The sequence below is a fragment of the Pelodiscus sinensis genome, chromosome 2, assembly GCF_049634645.1.
Source record: "Pelodiscus sinensis isolate JC-2024 chromosome 2, ASM4963464v1, whole genome shotgun sequence".
NCBI lineage: Eukaryota > Metazoa > Chordata > Testudines > Trionychidae > Pelodiscus > Pelodiscus sinensis.
This window is the reverse complement of record NC_134712.1, coordinates 208,964,075-208,978,827: the sequence shown is the minus strand read 5'-3', so window position 1 is coordinate 208,978,827 and position 14,753 is coordinate 208,964,075. Positions and strand designations below refer to the sequence as shown.

Sequence of the window (14,753 nt, the reverse complement as noted above, 5' to 3'; positions counted from 1 at the left end):
CCGAACGTGCAAATGAAGCCCGGGATTTGAATTTCCCGGGCTTTATTTGCATAAGCTGGCCGGCACCATTTTTAAATGCCGGCTTGTTCGAACCCCGTGCCGCGCGGCTACACGCGGCACGGGCTAGATAGTTCGGACTAGCAAGCCATTCCGAACTATCTGTACGCCTCGTTCGAACAAGCCGGCATTTTAAAATGGTGCCGGCCAGCTTATGCAAATAAAGCCCGGGAAATTCAAATCCCGGGCTTCATTTGCACGTTCGGTATGCATACATTACCCCGCTAGTTCGCACTAGTGGGGTAGTGTAGACATACCCTAAGTTACTCCTGAAATGTACCATTAAATTGAACCTGTTCTAGGCCACTGTACTTCGTGAAATCATCTTCCTTGTTTTTGGATAAATGATGTGCACAGTATCATGCAGCTATTTGACTGAATATGATCAGAAGATGGAAAATGGGATGCTCATATTTGTTGTCCCAGCTCATTTTTTCAGGACTGCGGGATATTTCAAAAAAGGGTGTTTTTTTTCTGAAAGAACCCTGTCTCAACTGCAGTTTCTTTTTCGAAAAACCCTGTTTTGAAAAAGCACTCTCATGCAATTATGCAAATGAAGAGTGAGATTTGTAAATCTGAACTTCATTTGCATTTTTGATCGGGCTCATTTACATTCTCTTTCGGAAGAGGAATGTAGTTTAGACATAGCCGCAGTCTCTGGCAGTTTATTCAGGGAACAGGAACCCATACACCCAACCACCTGCCCTCCACCAAATGCCTGTAGGCCTGTACAGGTTTACCCCTGTTCCCAAAATTTGCCCCTTCTGTGGTGTGAGGAAGACCCTGGCGCACATTTATCTTGAGTATGCCAGGTTACAGTCCCTCTTTCAGCTCCTTCAGAACCTCTTGTTAACGGTCTGGTTGCACTTCTCCCCTCACTTATTAATTAATGCATACTTCATCCATGGCCCCATAAAGTCACGGGACCTCCTCGTCAGCCTCCTCCTGCCTATGGCCAAGATGGCAGTTTACAAGATCAGGGAGCAAAGGCTGGCTTAAGGAGGTGTCTGTGATGGTGGGGCCTATTTTCACTCCTTTATCCATCCTCTCAGACTTCCATTGGGCAGCATCTGCTACAACATATTCATATTAACATTAGTATCCAGCACTTTCTCTTATCCTGTAATATTATCGTATCCTGCTACCCACATAGCTCTAGTCTGAGCTACTAAGCTGATCAAAATACAACAGGGTCCTAAATCTTCAGATCTCCCCATCAACCAATGTTTATAGCTAGACATTGGATCGAGGTAAGAATTCTTAGTGTTTGTGTCTCATTATTAGTGTGCCATGAACATCTCTGTTGTGTTTACACTCCTCTACTAGGAAAGTATCTGAGGGATCTGGCCAACATGGAGTCAGAATTCTGTATTGCTGTACACAGTGAGTACGCAACCACTGAGCTGACAAATTCCTACTACCTCATGACAGCCAAAATTAACTTGGATTTTTTTGATTAGTTATTTACCTGAAGAGACACAGTTCTTACCTTGAGTATTAGATTGTTTGTTTACATTTCCATTCGCCCTCAAGTATCATACACTTAGAGGAATAAATACATCATTTCTAAATCAATACTGTAATTATATATAATGAACTGTATTAGATCTTCTGTGTAATGAAAGATTAAGAAATCAAGAGTCATTTTGTACTACTTGGATTTAAAAAAAAACTTATCTGATCTTAAGCATCCCAGTTTGGTCTATGGTAGGTAAGAGGTTCATGTGTATGAAGGAGTTCTTTAAATTGAACCCCAAAGGCTTTGAGATAAACGAGTTACTCCCTCTTACGGAGTCTGAAATGAGACAATAATACTTATGAAAAAAACAGCTAATGAAGTGAAGTGTCACTGTGAAAAGGTCTTCAGTCTCTAAAAGTATGAGACAAAGACTGGAGTATTCTAGTGAAACTGAGTGAAACTGGACATACAGATCAATTCCTTAGTCTTCGTATAGTCTGTTCAGTGAGAGCACTGTCCAATATTACAAAAAACATACTTAATAACAATTTGTCCTTATTATTAAGAGAGATCAGATGATAGTGTGATTTCTGATACCAAGAAGGTCAAGTGAAATATGAATCTTCAACACACAAAGCCTGAACCAATGCCCACTCATGAGTCAGTTACTCCAGTGGGCTTTGGATCAGGCCCAAAAGCTCTTTACTCTTTATTGTAGTTCCTCTCTGAGCACTACCTTCCACCACTGTAATTATTTAAAAATCTCAGGAAGCATGTTTTGTTGAAGAAAACAATCAGATCTTTACGTCATTAATGGCATGCACTGTAGTGGGTATACCTGTCAGCATTTCACACTTTACCTATTACTATTGGAATTAAGATTGCATGCAAAGCTCCCAATAAAAATTGGAGTTCCTTTGTGAGAGGCTCTGTATAAATCCATAGTAAGAGACAGTGCAAAGAGCTTGTTCTGACAGTGCAAAGAGCTTCTGCTGATAGAAATTGAAACTGTAGTAAAGATTTTGGAAATACAACCCAAATAAATCTTGACACTTACTATCCATAGTCACATTTACAGTGACTTTATGTAGGCCCAATGCTATTTGTGATAAATGCTACAAATCCCCCATCTTGCAAAAATTTACACAAATAGCTTTCCTAGTGAGTGGAGTCCCACTGAACTATACTGCAGTGTGGCAGACAATTCAGTGCAGAATTAATCAAGACTTAAATGGTGCCTGTTAAATATTCAGGGAGATAATGGTGAAGAAAAAGCAACATGAATGTTATACCGTGTATTTCTGAATGTGTATACACATGCTTTAGGGATGAAGAAATATTCACAACAAATTTAAACGTTTAATATTTTCTGAATTTCATTGAGGATTGGAAATTGCTCCTATTTTCATGATATTTAGTGCTAACATGGGACCGTTGTCAAGGGCAATAGTTTTCACTCACAAATAAGCAAAATATCATGAGTTTTCATGTTTTCTAATAATTATATTTTAGTTTTTGAGGTGGCTGGTTGATCACAAAATCATAGACTTTTTTTGTGAAAGAAATCCTGCTTTTCTACATGGTTGTATTAGCTACACTATGGACTATACAGCATGCACATTTGGGTGGCAGGGGATATATATAGTTACAACAGAACAGAGTAGCAGTATATGAAAAAAGCTCTAGCGTTGAGAACAAGAAAATACTATAATTTTGTAAATAATACTAAGATGAGCAATGAATTGTAAGCCTGTATTGATAGCCCTTTCAGGTGGTCTGGTACTGTTTAGTTGGACTCTTTACTCAGATGCCTGACTAGGGAGGGCAGAAGCATGTCTTTAATCATGAAAGCAGCTAGTTACCCAAATAGAAAATCACAAACAGAGGTCTCGGGGCCAACTGCATGACTAGAAGCCCTTAAACTATTACAAAATCAATGAGAGTAACAATCAATTGTGTTAGTTAGGTCAGATATGAAACAATGTGTCTTGCTTGGACTCTGAAGCTTCCATTTAAACTTGAGATATACTAGCTTTTAAAACGCTCATGATTTGTAGCTCAAGTATTTCAAGTATTTCTGAAATATCCACTTCTTCTCTGGGGTGTTTGGTTTGATGTAGTCTTAAAAAAAAGAGCTTTTCTTTAAAATGAGCTTTATGGTGTTACATCCTGTTATGTGGGAATTTACTATTTAATCCTATGAAATGTAACTTACTGGAACACAGATTCCCCCCCCCCCCCCAAAAAAAAAGGTAGAGAAGAAAAAGAAAAAGCAAGCTGTGAGGAGAGTAAAATATAAAAATAAACAATTTATTTCCTACCTTCAGATTGCAGGTATGCTAAATCTGTTAGTTAACTTCTTAGATTCATGCTAGACTGGCACATTTCTCCTGTTTTGCGCTCAATCCCCATAAGCCTCTGTAAATTTATGGTCTCTCTCTCCTCATGATATCTTCATTGCTGCTTCATTAACCAGTGCTCCATCAGAGCATTTCATTACAGCCTCTCTCCTTGCTCACTGTGTTGATACTAAGACACAGATACAAACTACCTATGAAATGTGAGGCAGTTTTTATGCTTCCTGCCATTCAAAAGATGGTAAAATCTTCTAATGGCAAAATCCCAAATGAAGAATAAATTCTATTTATTTCTTCTCTCCACACCCCATCCTCACCCCAACCTGAAAGGCGGTAGGGCTATTCTGTTAGTGCTCTGACTTAATTTTATTTAAATGGCTGTCATCATACCTTGCATCTGTTCAAGATGTTCAGTAATCCCTATGATAACTTCCATGTAGCATGCCTGGGAAGAGGCACAACTACTCTGGAAAGAGAAGGCTACTCAGCAACACAGTTCAATTCCATGTTCTTCAGGGCATGGAAGTATCTTTATTATATTTGCTGTTTTCTTTACACATCTCTTTAAATTTCACAAGCAAGGATGCTTCACGCTATACGTGTTTTCTTATTTCCTTTGAGTTTCAGGGAGCCAAGATATGTGCAATTCATTTTGATTAAGGGAGGAGGCATTTATAAAAGCAAACAGGATAATGGGATGACTCTACATGTTGAACTATCAGCCAGAGCTACTGTAATATTTGTAGTCAGGCAAAGAAATTAAGATCAGTGATGGTCCCCCTACAAACCCAGACTCTTCCGCTTACCCTCCAGAAACTATGATTGTGCATGCTTTATTTTTAAAGCTAGATTAGAAAAAATGAACAAGGTCTTTTTGGTTTGGTGCTCACAGACGACCCTAACATTTTTAGGTTCCTTGGAGTTTCAGAGCATGGTTTTCATGAATTTATAAAACTTTGACTTGTACTTTTGGACTGTCATTCATTAGATAGTCTCACTTTTGTATTCACACTCTGAAGTAATCTTCACTTTAAGAGTCAAATGCTCCCTTAGATTTCTACGCTATAGAATTAGGTCTCGGGCTGCACGGTGACGCCGAGATATCAGGCATCCCCTCTGCATATAGGTGGGTGGGAAATGGACTGCCCCTTGGCACTGCCCCTCCTCAAGATGATGGGTGGCACGACTATAGTGCTTACTTCAGGAGCATCAGTTCTGCTGGGTACTGAACCAGCACAATGTGCTCCTTCACTGTAGAAGCAGGTGGACCAGGAAGGGGGTGTAACTGCTCAAGTCAGTCCAGGGGTGTCATAGCAATGTGTTGCTAGCCATGACCAGCCCTTTATTATTTTCTGTTATTTGAACTGTAGTATGGCCTAGAGGTCCCAAATGGTGAGTTTTAAGGCCAGAAGGGAACACCAGATCATCTAGTCTGTCCTTCTGTCTATCACAGGCCACCAACTATGTGCTAAACCCAACGGCCTAAATTAGACCAAAGCATTATAGTCTACAAGAGACCAGACAGTTATGTGCAACACGCAGAGAATAGAAGAGACCCAGGCACACCAGAGCTTGAGACCCTGCAGTAGCAGGAAAATGATTAAGTGAGATGCACTTAGATAATCCTGGCAAGTGACCTGCACCCACACACTGGTGAGAAAGGCAACTTTGCCCCTCCCCCAGCCTTATAAAACCATTGCCAATCTGAAATGTGGGAACAGTTCCTTCCTGACCCCACATACTGAGATCAGTTAGAACCTGCACTTGTGAGCAAGATGTAGCCAGCCAAGCGTCTGAGAGAGAAAATGCTCAGTAGCACCTCAGAGCACTGGGCCTCGTAGTCCAATGTCCCCTCCCAAGCCATGGCTATCCCTAAGGCTTCAGAGGAAGGTGATAAAGGATGTGTGTGAAGGAAGATCCATTCTTAACCTGTGAAGATTGATGGTTGAAAACCTGAAGTGTGAGCTTTAGGAACACAAGACATAAATCAGGAGCTCCAGGCTCCCAACCCAGCATCAGGATCAGAGACCCCAATTGTGCTAAGTATTGTATAAACACACACGGATTGTTCGGACAAGGGGGATTTGCAGTGGTAGAACTGCACAGATACAGGTGTACACTGACACTCTGGTGCGGGGGAGAGGAGTTTGCAGCAGCATAGATACATTTTTATTACTTCTTCAGTGCAAAAACCACCCTGTGAGAGCCATGGCAATCTCCTTCTCAATGAGCATATAAATCCATTTGAACCAAGACATGATCAATGAATGTGACAAGCCAAAGGGAAGAGTGAGGGAGGAAGGGAGCATGCAGATATTGCAAATAAGATCACATGGTTGCACATACTTGCTACTGCACACGCTTGCTATTGCACAATTTGGTTCTGATGGTTCCATGGCATTTTAGTTTTGTTTTTAAATCAGAAAAATCAGCTATTTCCAACTGGCACACAAAAGCAACCATTGGTTGGTGGACTGCTTGCAGACTGCACTGTAGAAGTAGGTTTGGAGCTGGGATTCGAAAGAGCCTTATGGATTAATTCAGAAGGGTATTATATCTGTTAAAGAGAAATAGATTATGACCTCTTGGAAAGACAAACACAAATGATCTTTCTGATCTGTTTGAGTATATGTACTTCAGCTTACTTTTAAAACTAATTTTAATTCTGAACTCCAATCTCTTTGGCCTCAGATGGGAAAAGTGGGTTTTTAGGTACCTATCTCAATCTGGCTTCTTTTTTTGTTTGTTTCAGGTTACGTGTGCAAATTTAACAAATGGCGGCAAATCAGAACTTCTAAAATCAGGCAGCTCCAAATCCACACTAAAGCACATATGGACAGAAAGCAGCAAAGACTTGTCTATCAGCCGACTACTATCACAGACTTTTCGTGGCAAAGAAAATGATACAGATTTGGACCTGCGATACGATGCCCCAGAAACGTATTCTGAGCAAGATCTCTGGGACTGGCTGAGGAACTCCACAGACCTTCAAGAGCCTCGACCCAGAGCAAAGAGACGGCCGATTGTCAAGACTGGGAAATTTAAGAAAATGTTTGGCTGGGGCGACTTTCATTCCAACATCAAAACTGTGAAATTAAACCTATTAATAACTGGGAAAATTGTTGATCATGGCAATGGGACGTTTAGCGTTTATTTCAGGCATAATTCCACTGGCCAAGGGAATGTATCTGTGAGCTTGGTGCCCCCTACCAAAATAGTGGAATTTGACTTGGCACAACAAACAGTGATTGATGCCAAAGATTCCAAATCCTTTAACTGTCGTATCGAGTATGAAAAGGTTGACAAGGCTACCAAGAACACTCTCTGCAACTATGACCCTTCAAAAACATGTTATCAGGAGCAGACCCAAAGTCATGTGTCATGGCTCTGCTCCAAGCCCTTTAAAGTAATCTGTATTTACATTTCCTTTTATAGTACAGATTATAAACTAGTACAGAAGGTGTGCCCTGATTACAACTACCACAGTGACACACCCTACTTCCCTTCAGGTTGAGAATGAACCTGAGGAACCAGACTGAAGCCTGAGGAATAAAAGAGGTCATATGACAGGGCTGTTACCTCAAAGAAGAAGGCCACACCTATTGCCTGGAATGTGTCTATACTCTGCTGCTGCTGTCAAATGGCTGCAAATATGTTAGTGGAAAACAATCTAATGTGATTTCTGCCCAGTCAGCTCCATGTATCAGTCTAGTTGTAAATCACTATGGATTCAAAATAAAACCATACAGACATGCACTCTTTTCAGCTCACATCTATTGAGATTCCTGTTAAGAGGGCTTTCATTGTCTCATACATAATGTTTCAGGATAACCTATCATCAAGCCAAAAGGATTAACTACACAGAGAATGGTTTCTAACACAAACTGTTATGGAAATCTCCTTTAAAGTCTTGAATACATGCCAATCAATAATCCCCACTCATGCATTTTACTGCTTAGACTAGCTGTACTGGTAATTAATACTATAGGAGTAAATGCTTGTTAAAATGGGAAAAATGTGTGTCTAGAGTTCAGTATTCCTTATTATATGAACACAGCAAAGCATAGTGACTTTTTTCCAGCATATAGTAGGCACATTCAAGGTGACATTAGGTGGCTCTTTTTCTGTGGAGGGAGCCTATTACTCGTAAAGATGAGCAGACATTTGGAATTTACATGTGGGCAGACTTTATGGTTTCAATATTTCTCCACCGAACATTTAAATTAGCAGAGTTGAGACCAGCTGAGCTACTTAAAAACTCTTCAACTCTTCTCCAAGAAGGAAAATGCCTGATACACAACATGTAAGTTGTAAGTGGCTGTCCTATCTATATTACAAATATTGTAACAAATTCAATATCCTAGTCTTCATTTGTATGAATGGTTTGTATTGTACATAGTTTAACCAGTGTTATTTGAGCTGCTTATTAATATTAACTTGTAATCGTCTCTCTGCTTGTTATTGGTTAAAAACAATCAAGGAAATGGGGAACCCATTTTATCAATGTAGCTGTAAACTCCATTAAAGAGACAGATTTATGTACAAAGCATTTATTCAGTAAAGTATCGTTGAGAGCTATACATATACAACATTACAGTCTGTCTGTATTTAGATATTTTATTTCCAGACAAAAAATGAACTGTACATAAAAATAAAATACTTAAAGTTGAGTTTCAGTATGTACTGTGCAGATGGTGGTTTAAATGGTCTCACAAAAAGACTATACTCAAACTCCATCATGGTTTTCAATCTTGTGTCTTCAAATTTGTGCAGAATTATCCCAAGCTATCACATGCAGGTAGTTCTCAATGCTGTCACAGGACATTGTTGACTTCAATGAGAGTAGTCCAGAACAGTTTGCAGGAGCAGGGCCTAAATTATGAGTCATAAATGAAAGTGATTTATTAATTTAAAAGTGGGAAAAGCTGTTCTCTCTGTGTGTGCACCAGTCTGCCTTTGCCTTAATTCTAGCTTAGTGGAGGCACAGACCTCTTTGTATGTAGTGGAAGAGTTTAATTCCTGTATCAAGAAAGCAGTTGATTGTGCTTCATTTTTGTATATAGTGGCACACTTTGCCCTCAGCTTCTAGCTATCCAGTCACAATAACTTCACTGATATGTTTACACCTAATTGAAGTCTGAATTGAAAGGATCTCAGCATTCCCTCTTGTTTCTCTTAGGGTTACTATTTGTGCCCATGCACACACATGAATTATATCCTTCACTCGTAGATGGCTGCCAAACCTGTGCTGAGAAAAGTCAATGCAGGAAACAAAGAGAAGCCTTTTCAAAACCCAAACATGCACTTCTCTAATGCTCCAGAGAGTCAAAGGTCCAAGCAATGAGAAATCAGAGACCACTTCCTATCCCATGTTGCACTGCATGGGAATTAAATCAACTTCCTAGCTGACTCTTTTGCCACCTTAACCCTCTTGCTAAAGAATAGAATTAAAGTGGAACAAATAAATAAAACTAATGACAACTGTTTCTGCCATTGACTAAAAGTGAAGGAGAAACTTCTACAGTATTAACTGTCTAACTCCTTGGAAACAATATGATAATGGAAATTTTTCCTTCATAATAAGAGACACTTCTAAGGACAATCTGATTACCTTGGATCAGCAAAGTCTGCACAGTTTTGGAGAAAGAGATGGTCCAAGCCATAATGTTTCTGACTAACATTTCCACAAAGACCAGGAATACACAGAGCCAGGATTTTGCTTCTGCTCCACCTCTGCTAGAAATTGTGAATAGACTGCTAGTGATTCATGATTTGTGCTGTGTGAAGAGTATCTGTTCTGCATATTATGATATATAAAGTTGAAGTACTCCACTCTAAGGATGGGCTCCATGTTGAAGTCAGTGGGGCCAGGATTTTACATTAGGAGCGTGTAAAATACCAAGTATTAAACATTATTAGTAACCATTATTAAGATAAATAAGCATTTATACAGGGAATGAGTCTTCACTGACATGCACTTTGTGTAGTCATTTATATTTGTAAAAGTAGGTGTAAATCTCTATCTCTGGTAGTAATTTATATCTGTTTTGTATGTCTACTCAGTCATAATTTTCAGTTTTTCCCTACTCTTAAAAAAATCCAAAATTTTCCAACTTATACACTATATATATGCTTGCTTACTATATACCATCACTACAACCACTACCAATCTAAAAACCAACCAACCAACAGATGGGGAGTCAGCTCATTTTAATGATGGAATCTTTATCCTTTTGCTATTTCTGTCACTCTCATTAATACTTTTTTCCTTAATAGTTTTCCTTTGAATTGACTGTGGTTTTTCATGAACATACTCGACTTTGGAATAGGATGAATCCTTTTTGTTGATCTGGATGTGAATTAGTGATGTAAATAGGAATTATAATACGCTGCCTAGTTTTTTTTCCATAAGAAGTTCTTGGGGAAATACTGTATGTGAGGTAAACTTGCTGAAACATGGTTTTAGTTTTCCCATGTAAAAATTGACTCTAATGAATGTAAATACATAGTGCCCTGGCTCTGTTAAACATTTTACTTCTGGGTAATTGGGTCTGTGAGTCAGCAGTGATAAAGTAGGCCAGGCAATTTTGGATCACTAATCTGGGGCATTAGAAAGATTTGGAATGTTCCACATTTTCTTTCTGAAGATACATATTTAGTAATTGAGAGTGTTGATCTTTGGTTTTGAACAATCTCCCAGGCTATGGAGTATTTTCTTTTCTTTTGTTTTATTTTAATTTTTCAGAATTGTCTCATGCTTTTATCATTATTTTACTCTGTATGCAAGAGATAGTTTGATTATGGGTCGCCAAAATACTTGCTACTGACCAACCATTACTGAAAATTGATTAAAATGGCACAAGAATGCATGGTACGATTCACAGTATGTGTGTATGATACTCAGCATCTTCATATGTAAAAAAAGTCCAAGATGGTGACACAGTGATTGCACTAAAGCAGACATTAACATAGTCAGCTATGAGCTGACTTTGATGCCATGATACTAGTAGCATTGATGACACTGGAATGAAGAGTGGAAATATGAATAAAAAAACCAGGGACACACAGAAGCTGGGCTGGCTTGACTTTCTAGTGCTGGAGCACAGTGCTAAACTTTTAAGAAAAGTGGGAACATCTTCAGTTTATGTAATGACAGTTGATATTTTTGTCAATCTATATCAGAGTCAGAATATCCCTCAGCATCTTGCCTCATGGAGATTTCACTTCTATTGTTGTAATATAGCCTGGCCTTCTCACAGATCGTAAGCAAATTAGCAATTCCATAAGAAAAGCAGCTCTTTGGTTAAAATGTGTGATACTCCCAACTAGTGGAATTCAGTGAGAAATGGCAAACACTTCATTCATGGTAGAGTTGAATGAAAGTCCCAAAATGTTTCAGTTCATACCACTATGCAGGTATAAAAATGTTTGCTCATTTAAAACAAAGTTTTCACTCTAGGAAAGTTATAGTGTAATTGAATGGCTGAATCCTCACACATTCTCAGTCAGAATTCTATACCATCATTTGGAATCCTCTAGTCTCCTAAACTGCTGTAAAACAATCTGTTAGATGACTGCACAGGCAAACATGCATTGCAATGAATCTTTTGCTCTGAGTTGGACAGCCACCAGAAATGGAAAACCTCCAGCTGCCCCTTTACCATTTCATCCAAAGGACAGTGGTCACCAGATAATATTGAATTGCAGTGTCAGCACTGCATGTTCCGTCCATGCCCTTCTAGATTGCACTAAATTTGAAAGGAATGTTCCATCCTTATTGCAAGGTATATGATAGTGTATTTAATGTTAAAATGGATTTCAGGTCAAATAAGATGCAGAGAAAAAGTTTCTATAGCTCACTAATATGATCATGTCTAAACATGGATGTGTCAAGGGACCAAGACTCTCACTGAGTTTTATGGGAATTAAATTGGGCTCCCAAATCTACTGTATGTAAATAAGAAACATGGAGTGCAATTATATCTCACACAAAGGGTACATCTACACTGTACTATAGGTCAAAGTAAGATAAGCAAATTATGTATCTTATTTCAATGTTATTTTGAAATAGCTTATTTTGAAATTTGGCACTGTCTACACAGCACTTTGAAATAAATTGCTATTCCAAAATGTCCCTTACTCCTTGTGGAACGAGGCTTATAGGGACATTGGAATGGTGAGCCCATTGTATATCGAAATAACAGGTGCGTTCAAAAGACACAGAATAGCTATTTCAGGATATTTTTGTGACTCAGAACAGTTCCAGCAATCTTTTGAATGTACTGCCATTAAGTGCCACTTCCATATCCAAAAACTTTCAGATACAAGAAGAAAGTAAATACATGAAGGTATCATACTATTGGCTAAGACAAAGCAACAGCAATTTTAAACCAGTCACTTTTCTTGCCAAAAACACACAAATGGATTTATTTTCATTTATTCATGTCTACAGTGAAGTTTAACACCTATCTTTTTTGTTGCTTGTTAAATGAACACTTGTTAAAATTCAAAAGCCACATTTCTAAGGAGCGAATAAATTCCCAGAACTGTGGAAATGTTGTGTTCACTTGGGTATTATGTACCTGAAAGCATCTGCTGATAAGTAGAACACAGTTTCTCCAAAAGGATAACTGCTTCCTCTGAGCTAAATAAAATCTTTTCATTATTTTCTGCTTTTCTTGTTAATTGACTAAAATGTTATCATTACCCAAACTTACAAATAGATCACCTGTTATGTAAAATTCTTTTTCTCCTCATTAAAATGTTAACATTTCTCTTCAACTTGTTTATTTCACTTGTGCTGTACAGCCGGCAGATCTCTAGTTCAACTTAGACTGAAGTCAGAGACGTGAAATAAGTGACACCAAATCATTTATCTTAGTCATTCAGAAGAATAAAGATATATTTTATTAAAAAATCGCAGATACTTGTGATTGCTTTGGAGCGAGATAAGACCAGCTGCTCCCTGCAACTCTAGTCTTAATTAACAAACAGGAAAAAAAATCTATGGGATGATTAAGCAAAGTTAAAGAAGTGAGACAAACTGACAAAAGCCAAGGCAATTACAAGTTAAACCCAACTCTCTATTCTACATTCATCTCCATTGTGCATGGGCATTGCAGTACAGATGGCCTGAAACATTACATCAGTGTGAATCATAACCCTTCTTTTACTTCTGTTGGGTGTTTGATAGTAGAATCAATTTAGTTCCTTGGCAGGTTTTAGGAAGAAGGACTACACTGGGATTATACATCTCTTGCACCAAGTGGCATGGAGTTTTGTTGGAGCTTGTGTGAGATATTGCGCAAAGCTGCCATGAATGGTGCATCTCTTCATCTGACTTATTTGGTTCTTTGTAAAAGACTCATCCACTTCCACTTTTTGGTGGAGAAGGCATTTGAAACAATAAAGGAGAAACTATACATAATACTTACCATGAGAGTTGTGAAGCTTATTTAAAATAATGTAAAGCATTTTGAGCTATTTAATTAGTAACTGGGAAAGGTGTTATGGGGTGAAGTTGGAAGATCTACTGCTCAGTGGTGTGGTATATGGTTAATACAACATTACTAACCATAATTGTAAATACTAAAAGTAGAGAGAGGAACTGGGGCAAGCTGGAAGATCCGCAGAACATCCCATCCTATTCCTGCAGAGGTGAAGGGCTATGGAGATTCCAGGAGGCCTGGTAGGGAAGAGGTTTCCCTTCCCTTCCAGTGTCCTCAGTACATAGCCTTATATTCAAGCTGTGTACTCACGAGTAAGATTTGAGCCTCGGGGTGTGCCTAGACTACATCCCTTTTTCAACAGAGGGATGTAAATTAGACACTTTGAAATTGCAAATGAAGCCGGGATTTGAATTTCCCACACTTCATGTGCATAATCGCATCATGGCACTCTTTAAAAAAGCGCTATTTCGAAAGTGAAACCGCAGTCTAGATGCGGTTCTTTCAAAAATAGAAGCCTTTTTCGAAAGACGGATCTTTCAAAAAAGGCTTCTATTTTTGAAAGAATCGTATCTGGACTGTGGTTTCACTTTCGAAATAGCGCTTTTTTAAAGAGTGCCATGATGCAATTTTGCAAATGAAGTGTGGGAAATTCAAATCCCGGCTTCATTTGCAGTTTCGAAGTGTCTAATTTACATCCCTCTGTCTAAAAAGGGATGTAGTCTTGACACACCCTCACACTCATGGTCTGCCTACTGTAGGCAAAACAGGTCAAGAGAGACAGATACGTTGGTTCATATTAAATGTCACATTTCCTCATCTTTGTCATATATTTAACCCTAACCCCTTTCCCCCCCATTGGTGGGCCTGGGAACAGCAGAACCATTACACCAAACAAAGCAAACACACAAAAATTAAATCTTAATTGTAACCTCATCTCAAGGTTAGGTTAGGTTAATCGATGCCACCTGAGCCAGAAAGAACAAAGGTGATATCAACAATCACTGTGTAACTAAACGTATTTACTTTGGGCCATCTCTCTATAACACTTTATTTCAATAACCCCATTGATATAAATGGAACTACTTTTTTACCCAGCATGCATACGTGTATCATCAAAGTCTATTCATTTGAGAAAACTCAAAACATGATGTAGTGGTATTTTTGTTGTTATTAAATGTACTAGCTGCTACTGCTTTAAGCAATGACCTTATAGATAGAAAGTTCATTTCTCTACCAAAGCAAGAAACTGTTTTCTACAAGCCATTTTTTTGATGTTTTTGTCCAGTCTCATTCTAATGGTCCCAAGAATGTGGACTTCTACCTTTTTCCTAAAGGAGACTATACCACTATCAGCTGATTGTCAGAACACTTTTCCTCATGTTAAAAAATGTTCCCTGGTCCAGTTTCATTCTTTTAGTTCAGGTTAGACCA

At 38.6% G+C, this 14,753-nt stretch overlaps 1 protein-coding gene across 4 annotated transcripts in view; it reads left to right on the top strand.

The window, feature by feature from the left end:
* Positions 1-13,281, top strand: part of NXPH1 (neurexophilin 1) — a 211,450-nt gene extending 198,169 nt beyond the window's left edge. For all 4 annotated transcript variants that reach the window (XM_075922314.1, XM_075922313.1, XM_075922312.1 and 1 more), the window contains exon 3: positions 6,626-13,281. In XM_075922314.1, coding sequence (XP_075778429.1) covers positions 6,626-7,387 — 762 coding nt within the window. In that variant the 3' untranslated portion in view covers positions 7,388-13,281. The remainder of the gene's footprint in view (positions 1-6,625) is intronic.
* The last annotated feature ends 1,472 nt before the right edge of the window (positions 13,282-14,753 follow it).